The sequence below is a fragment of the Arachis hypogaea genome, chromosome 14 (genome assembly GCF_003086295.3).
Source record: "Arachis hypogaea cultivar Tifrunner chromosome 14, arahy.Tifrunner.gnm2.J5K5, whole genome shotgun sequence".
In the NCBI taxonomy this organism is placed as follows: domain Eukaryota; kingdom Viridiplantae; phylum Streptophyta; class Magnoliopsida; order Fabales; family Fabaceae; genus Arachis; species Arachis hypogaea.
In genome coordinates this window covers 20,265,620-20,274,665 of record NC_092049.1, presented here as the reverse complement: position 1 = coordinate 20,274,665, position 9,046 = coordinate 20,265,620, and the positions used below count along the sequence as shown (strand labels likewise).

The 9,046-nt window shown below is 33.4% G+C and overlaps 2 protein-coding genes across 4 annotated transcripts; both read left to right on the top strand.

The window, feature by feature from the left end:
• Positions 1 to 141: 141 nt before the first annotated feature.
• On the top strand, positions 142 to 2,447 carry LOC112742375 (uncharacterized). The gene has a single exon (XM_025791612.3). It carries the CDS (start codon positions 220 to 222, stop codon positions 1,369 to 1,371), a length of 1,152 nt encoding a protein of 383 aa, XP_025647397.2. The 5' UTR covers positions 142 to 219; the 3' UTR covers positions 1,372 to 2,447.
• A 3,608-nt stretch (positions 2,448 to 6,055) lies between these two features.
• LOC140178273 (uncharacterized) lies at positions 6,056 to 8,746 on the top strand. Of its 3 annotated transcripts, XM_072213910.1 has the most exons (3): positions 6,056 to 6,196; positions 6,280 to 7,362; positions 7,956 to 8,746. In XM_072213910.1, exons 2-3 carry the CDS (start codon positions 6,522 to 6,524, stop codon positions 7,979 to 7,981), a joined length of 867 nt encoding a protein of 288 aa, XP_072070011.1. In that variant the 5' UTR covers positions 6,056 to 6,196; positions 6,280 to 6,521; the 3' UTR covers positions 7,982 to 8,746. The 3 variants fall into 3 exon arrangements, 2 of the variants coding, with proteins under 2 accessions (XP_072070011.1, XP_072070010.1); XR_011870798.1 differs by having other exon boundaries at positions 6,060 to 7,532; XM_072213909.1 differs by having other exon boundaries at positions 6,075 to 7,362.
• Positions 8,747 to 9,046: the final 300 nt, after the last annotated feature.

Below are 9,046 nucleotides of genomic sequence, written 5' to 3'. Positions count from 1 at the left end.
TTAAAATTAAATTTCTGTTAATTTAATTTATAAATTAAAAAAATAAAAATAAAAAATTTTAAAAGAGTTTAACTCATTTTTTTTATTTATTTTAAAATAAAAAAATATAATTTTTTAGTGAATTCTAATCGATAGTTCGCGGCTCTAAACTTTAAACTTTCAGTTCCAGTCTTCCAGAGGGACGAACAGGGCTAGGGTTTTCCTGATTACATCACTCTAATGTCTCGACTTCTCATTCTACCCAAACACTTTGCTTCCATCAACAATCCATGGCCATGGCTTTCTTTGAGACTCTTCTCAACCCGTTCTTCTTCTTCAAGACCCAAAGGCAACTCTTTCACTGTCTCATACCTCGTTGGAAATTGCGGGTTCTCACCAGAACGTGCAGTTTCCGTTTCCAAACGCTTTAGCTTCAAAACAAGCGAAAGGCCAGACACAGTGATTGCGTTCTTCAGGAACATTGGTTTATCCCAAACGACACTGTTCAGAGTCCTCCAGTCCATGCCACAGTTACTCGTAGCCAGTCCCGAGAGATCTTTGCAGCCAAAAATCGATTTTTTTAAGTCCAAAGGGTTTTCTACCTCTGATATATGCAAGACCATTGTTAATAACCCTTTGATCCTCATCCGAAGCGTGCAGGTTCAGATAGCTCCCGCGTTTGATTTCTTCGATGACATGTTTCCGTCTAGGGACAAGCTCATCAAAGCTGTTATGCGTAATTCCAGTATTCTCTATGACTTTAAAATATATGTAGAACCTAATATAAAGCTGCTTAGAGAAGCAGGAGTTCCTATTTCACATGTTATTAGGTTAATAGAATACTGCCCTCGCCAATTGAAGGCAAACCCTAAGAGGTTTAAGGAGGTATTGCAGGAAATTAAGGAGATGAAGTTTGATCCCTTCAAGTTTCAATTTGTTGTGGCTATTTATGTGAATGTAACCGTAGGAAAATCCTCATTGGCAAGAAGGAAAGGTATTTATAGAAAGTGGGGTTGGACCGATGGCAATATTTTTGCAGCATTTAGAAACCATCCGTGGTGTCTTGTCATCTCGGATGACAAGATTGAAGCAATGATGGATTATCTGGTGAATGGATTGGGTTATTCAGCTTCTTCTATATCTAGTAATCCCTGGGTGTTGTCCATGAGTTTGAAAAGGCGGATTATTCCGAGGGGTTCTGTTATTCTAGTTTTGCAGTCTAAGGGTCTGGGCAGGAAGCTGGGCTTGGGTACAATATTTAGGTGCAATGAAAAGATCTTCTTGGATAAGTTTATCTTCCGCCATGAGAAAGAAGCTGACGATCTATTGAAGTTGTATCAAGCTAATTTAGGAAAAGAGCAAGTCCATAAGAGAAAAGAATGTAATGATTAATGATGAAGCTGTCTTCCGTCTCACTAAGATTTTTTGGTGCACTGTTATGGTAATCACCCTCTTATGCCTCAAATATTAAGAGTCTCATCTTGGTTGCTTGTGTTTGTTGTGGCATGTTAACAAGTGCACTTCGCTTAGCATTTTTGTATTTCTTGTTTTATGAAATAGGAAAGGAGTAGAATCTGTAATGCCACATAGAGAAACCTGTGTAAATTCATTGATGCAAGAAATTCTCATGGATATAAACCTGTGTAAACCTCTAGAGTTAGACAGCTAGAATGGATGACATTGAATGCTTTTCATATTCCTTTCAGTTTTAGATCTTAGATTTTCCATTGAGAAGAATGTGACATGCATTGTATTTGATTCCTTCGATTGAGTTCTATTTCAAAAAGGGAGGTAAAAAAAAAAAAACAAAGTAACGAATGCATTCTTTCTACATTTGTCAACTACCTTTCTTTGAACAGTGACAAGATTTAACCATAAATACATGTTCACTATGGGTTTCCCCTTCATCAACAATGTGGGTTTGCTGAAAATTCTCTCTGCAAGAACTCGAGAATTCAGTTTGGTTGTGTATTACTGTTTTATCTGGTCCTTGTAGCCAACCCACTTAGTGGGAGAAGATTGTTGTTAAGTTTGGCTAGATCTCTTAAGTGTAGTATTTATTTTATTTTTTGCTTTATCTATTTCATTTCTGTTATTTGTTGTTGTTTTGTAAGAGTTGGAAGAATGAACAAGCCTAGATATATGGATAAGGCTTGCCTAATATGGGACTTTAAGTTTATATGCTTTAAGAACATACAATTAATCTCTATTGAGAACCATATCTTAACACCGTAAGAAGTTAAGAGCACCACAACTACCCCTGACTTATGTTTTCTGTTGTATCAAATGAAGGAGTTAATGATATCAGGTGAACAGAGGGTTGACTTCTCAGTAGTGAGGTGAAGATATTTTATCAACTTAGGATTATTTATGATATGTCATTTGGTTTTCTTTTCCATTTTCCTAATTGTAAGTTGCAGCTTTGTTCTTGTCACTTAAAATGCTAATTTCTAATTACTAATTTCACATTACTTAGTTTAAATCCAATAGCATTTCTATTAAAAGTAGGTTCATTCTGTTTCCATTAGTTTGAAAAGTGTTGAAAAATCTTGTTAACAAATTAGAAACACCTGTTCGAGTTCGACATACTTGCCAGGGTTCTCTCTCCTCATTCTTCATTGTATGTTAATAACATAAATTTATGCATGAGAAATAGCAAGGCACATTAGCAATTCTTGAAAAGACTGTTATGCTACAAATTTCAATATTTGATAAGCATTGAGGTTGTTTCAAGCTGAACCGAATATTCAAGGCCTCAAGGGTACTAAAAGACACACGTTCTTGATACATATCTATGAATATTTGAAGTTTTAAGTTGATGCACTTACATGGAGCTTGGAGAGAAATTACTTATTTTAGGAGCTAACTAGGAGATAAGGCCTACAATGAAAGAGTGCCTAAACTTGGAGACATGTCTAAACGGTGCAATGCATTTCCTTTCATTTTTGTTTACTTTAATGAGTAATGACTATGATACATTTGTATCTTTCTGCCCAGTTTATATTCGGTTTTACATTATAATATGGTGATGATACATGATAAGCACAAAATGAGCTATAAATGATCAATAGAAATTAGAAAATACGTTCTTCAATCTTCATACTCCACGGAAGTACAAGAAATTACACACCATATGAGGCACGATGATAGGATAAGGTAATACCATATTATGACTTTGAGTAATTATCCAGTCTTGAGGTTTTTAAAATTAGACATTTTTGTCTCTAAGATTTTAAAATAAATCTATTTATCTCCAAGATAGAGTACAAAATAGTCCTAAAGAGTTTAAAAAATCTTAAAACAATTTTTGAAAAATTTTTTAAATTTTAAAATAGTCCTTTCAAATTATTTATATATAATCATTTCTAAATTAATAAATTTTAATTTCTAAAATTTTTAGTCTATTTATCTCTAATTTGATTATTTATATACAAATATTTTCTATGTATTTTTAAATTAAATTATAAATTAATTTTAAAAGGCACTATTTTTCAAAAAAATAATAATTTAAATAAATAAAATCATATTTATTTTTGATCATGCAAGATATTAATTTAATTTATAGGTACTATATTCTATTATCATTCTTTAAGAATTTGGATCCTTTAAGTTTTGAATTTTAAAAGGATAAAGTGTGATTTCTTACAATTTATTTCATAGGTGGAACCAAGAGAAAACGTGCAAAGGTAAGGAATCACACTTTACCCTCGCAAGTAAAATCCAAAATTTAGAGGATGCAAATCCATTCTTTGATGATGAAGAGAATAAACTAGTGTTGTTTGAAGAGATAGAAGAACTCTCATTTAATATAAAATTTTTCACATAAACAATTAGAAATATTTGTGCAAATACTTACTAGAGTTAAGTACGATTTTGGTCCCTAAGGTATTGGCCGAAAATTTTTTTGTCCCCAACTTTTTTTTTTCCATACAAAATCGTCCCTAAGGTTTAACTTAATTTTAAAGCTATCTTTCGGATCAAAATATCCTTCTCCTTCTTCACCAAAATACCCAGTTTCTATTCTTTTTCTTCTTTCCCATCACAGCAGCATCTCTTCTTCCTTTTCTTCTTCTTCATTACAGCGCCAACAACAACAACAATAAAATCAGAAGCACAACTAATGTAATAAACATAAAAAATAGAATAAAAAAATACAAAGCTCAAAAAATTGATTTTGTTTTCTCAGATATACAAAGCTCAGAGAAATATAGTGTGCATTGCAGCTTCTTTTCTCTACTAGTAAAGCATCAGAAGATCAAAGAAATCAGAACACAAAAAATCAGAAGAACAAAACACAAAGAGATCAAAGATCAAATTAGAAGCAGAATAAATAACGAACAATAAAATCAGAATCATAAGAAATTAAAAGCAGAAGCAAAACAAATTAGAAACATAATGGGAACCCTAAGGAGGACCAGCGGCGAGAACCAGAAGCATCGGTGATAGTGGCGGAGTGCGACGGCGACGAGGCACCCCTCTTCCTCTCTCTCTCTCTCTCTCTCTCTCTCTCTCTCTCTCTCTCTCTCTCTCTCTCTCTCTCTCTCTCTCTCTCTCTCTCTCTCTCTCTCTTCACGATCTCTTCGACGGTGACAAGGCTCGCGTCTCCTTTCTCCCTCGTGAGACGAGGAGTAGCGGCGAGCGGCGACGGGTAGCGGCAACCGGCGAGAGGAAGATGAGTAAAACAACAACGTGGCGGATTCCCTTCCCCCCTCGCGTGATTCCCTTCTCCCCACCTTCCCTTCCCCCTTTTTCTTCCCTCCACTTCCCCCCCCGCATGATTCCCTTCCCCTTCCCCTTCTCATCCGTTTTATATTTTTTTTTCTTTTATAAATTTTTAGTTAGAAGTAATTTGATAATAAAATTAAAATTTTGGTAAAAAAGACGATTTTATATGCAAAAAAAAGTTTGGGGACGAAAATTTTTTTTGGCCTATACCTTAGGGACCAAAATCGTACTTAATCCTATTTATTATCAAGGCAACACTTTAGAATTTGCATGCAATACCAATCAAGTCATCTATGAAATCAAATTTGTAAATTTTGTTCAACTACAAAGTCAATATAGATAATTTACAAAATACGAATGTGAAGCTCCTAATACTTTACAACACTTCAAGAAGAAATGTCTAAACAAATCCAATATTTTGTTCATGTTTCTTAAAATATTTTGGGATTGACGAATTGTAATATTGCACAAAATAGACTTATAGTTAAAATTGTTTGTGCTACCACAGGTAACAATTATTCTAAAGAAATATAAATTTTTTTCACTTAAGAATATTTTTCTAAATTTATTTGGTGTCAATATCTTAAGAGTTTAGGTATATAAATAATGACTTTTTTGTTATTATTATGATTTCTACATCAATTCAATGTAAATTTCATAGGTTAATAATTAAATAATATTATTTTTTATGATATTTTAATTGTTAATAAATAAAATCATCTTTTAGTTTTTTTATTATTTAAGTAAGTGTAAGTTTAAATTCTGGCTTATATCTATAACAATTCAGTCAACAATAAATTTTTAAATAAAATTTTAATTCATAATATATTAATTCTTAGCTTATCGAGGGAGAGGATATTATAGAAAAAAAAAGTGATGTCAATTTTAACTTATATATAGATATTCTGATTATAATATTCTTAAAATCAGGGTATTTGTCAAAAATCTAAATTTTATCTTTTATATATATTAATTCATTCATTCATTGGCTAATAGAATGTCTTGGACTTAGATTTACAAAAAATTAATTCAATTTAAAATATTATCAAAATTCTATAAAGACTACTAATCATATGCACAATAAAATAAGAATAAAATAACAATTAAATTTATAAAAATTTATATTTTAAATAGATTGATTTTTTTAAAAAAAAATTATTAATAAAATTTTTTTAGATGTAAATATATTATTTTTAAAATAATTTTTATGATTAAAATAAAAATTTTAATTTAAATTAATTTATTCATATTTATTATTTTAAAAAAAATTGTTAATATATTTTTTAAAACTAATCTATTTAAAATATAAATAGTTAGCGTAAAATAAATGCTAAAGTCTACCACCCGTGTTATTCGAACGTTTTATTTGAATTGCTATAAGAAAGTTAAGTGGGCCGTGCCAAAATCAGCAAGGAGAACAGAGATTAGGGCTAGGGTTTTAGTGCAGAATGCATAACAGTTTGATTTGATTTTGATCCCATCCGTAATTCAGGTAACAAGTTAGTGTTGTGTTCACTTGATTCTTTCACTCGCAAATCGCAATGTTTCATATTCGCATCAAAATTATTTCTCCAGCCTCGCAAAAACTGGTTTCTTCGCTAGGTAGCAATCCATGGCTATGGCTTGCTTCGAGACTCATCTCAACCTCGTCTCCTTCTTCAGCCTCCAAAGACAACTCTTTTGCATTCTACCTAACTCATACTTGTGGGTTCTCACCAGAACGCGCTACCACCATTTCCAAGCGCCTCAAGTTAGAAACAAGTGAAAAACCAGACACAGTGATTGAGTTCTTCAAGAACCAAGGTTTGTCCCAAACTATGATCTCGAAAGTCCTTCGAACTGTTCCAGACTTACTTTCAGTCAAACCCGAGAACACTTTGCAGCCAAAGTTTGATTTTTTCAAGTCAAAAGGGTTTTCTATCTCTGACATTCACAACATCATATTAACATCCCCTGAAATTCTCAAAAGAAGCTTGAATAATGAGATCATTCCCTGCTTCAATTTCCTTGACAACATGTTTGAATGTAAGCACAACCTCATGAAAACTGTTGTAAGCTATTCAGGTGTTCTACATGTCTTTGCCAAACGTATTGAACCTAATATCAAGCTGCTGAGAGAAGAGGGTGTTCCTGAATCACACATTGTTAGGTTGTTAGAATACTATGGCAAGACAATTAAGGTATGTCCTACGCGATTTAAGAGGGCAGTGGAGGAAGTGAAGGAGATGAAGACTGATCCACTCAAGTTGCAATTTGTTATATATGTTCATATAAAGTTACATCTGAGCAAATCCACATGGGAAAGAAAGAAAGGTATATATAGAAAATGGGGTTGGACCGAGGATGATATTTCTAAAGCATTTAGAACCCACCCGTTCTGTATGTGCACTTCAGACAGTAAGATTGAGGCGGTCATGGATTTTCTGGTGAACACATTGGGCTGCAAATCTTCTGACATTATCAGATGTCCATCACTGTTGACCATGAGCTTGAGAAAGCGAATTATTCCAAGGGGCTCTGTTGTTAGAGCTTTGCTGTCGAAGGGTCTGATTAAGAAGCTGAGCTGGACTGTATTTCGGTATAATGAATTGGAGTTCCTGGATAAGTTTGTCCATTGTTATGACAAGGAAGCCAATGAGTTATTGAAGTTGTATCGGGGTAAGTTGGCTTAAGAATGTAAGAGAAATGAATGTGTCTACTCCCTGAGTCTTTTGGTGCATTGCATTGGTAGTCTCGCTTTTATGCCGTTGTTCCAACTTAAATGGCCAAGTGATGTTGCAATTCTATATTGTCCTATTACAGTTGTGTTTGCTGTGCCATTTAAACAGGTATGCTTGATTATGTGTTGAAATCATTTTATTGGTTGCTTAAGTATTTCGAAGAAAGATATTTATTCTAAAAGGGGGATGTAAGTTTAATCTATAATGGCGTAGTTTCCCCAAAATTTTCAGATTTCTTGTTCAGTTATTCCATCAAGAATAATTATATCACATCTTATGTTTTGGTGATTGGACTCGTTAATTAGACAATTTCAGGGATGGATAACCTTGAATGCCTTTTAGCACTGTATTTTATATTTTTATTGCTCATGTTGAGTTACTACCGTCTATGGTTAAACTTCCAGTAAGTTGTAGGTCACCAAAAATCGAGAAAAAAAATATAACAACTGAGCATAGAATACATTCTTGATACATTTGTCAACTGTCTTTCTTTCTATGACAATATTGAACCTCACACTATGTCCAACACAGAAAATATGATTAGCAAGGATAAATAATGGGGAGACTTCCGAATTCAGGTGTGAATTGAGTTCATGCATTCATATCTTAACATCACTATGGCTAGGGAAGGACAAAAGAAGTCTAAAGTGCTTCTTATCAGCCGGAACGTTAATCTTTCTGGGGTTCTCATGGATGAAATGTAGTTGGTTTTGCAGCAACAGGGAGTATTCTTGCTTGGAGATTTAGTGATTCGGATTTTTCCGTTGGTTATGCTTTTATGACTGACAACTTGCCTTCAGTAGTACTCCTTCATAAGGGTGGTTTTCTAGATTGATAGACTTACTTGGAGGAGTCATAGGATTGTGCTAATTCATTGGTTGTTACTTGAGTCTCTGCTGCTGTGTCAATTTGAAGACTGGGAAATAGAGTATTGACCTTAAGGCAGTTTTGCGCTGTGTCAATTTTAGGCAGAAGCCTTGAGCAAAGCCGATGCTTGCTGAATTGAGGCGCTCTGGATTTTCTGGTGAACAAACTCCTGCAAGGCTTCTGCTACCGCTGGGCAGCTGGTAATGCTGTTCTTTACTAGGAAAACTGATTATATCAACGGGTTTTGTCATTCTGGTTATGCTGTCCAAAGATCTAATGTTGAAGCAATTGTTTAGGTGTGTTGAAAAGGTCTTAAACATATAATACTCCACGAGAAGGAATCTGAGAAACTATTTATCAGGCTGAATTGATTCTTAGTGGTTGCAACGAAAACATTCACATTAATATTGTTGATTTAAATAATGTTGCGGTTTATGATGATATCATTATGCATGCAAGAATCAAAGCCTCGTTCTTTTAACTTAATTCATAGTTTATAACTTTATATGCATTGTATGTGGTTTTATCAGTCATTGTTCTAATTTTAGTTCTAATAATAATTTGAAGAAAAGAATCCGTTTATGTACTACGTTTCTTACAATTGTATGGTCAATAGAATAGAAGTCTATAGATTATAAAGAAAAATTGAAGCTATAAATTTTGAATGTTAAATAAAAGGTTGGGAACTTCTATCATAGTTGTAAGAACCGGACCGGACTGGCCGGTCTAACTGGAAAATTGGTGAACCGGTCATC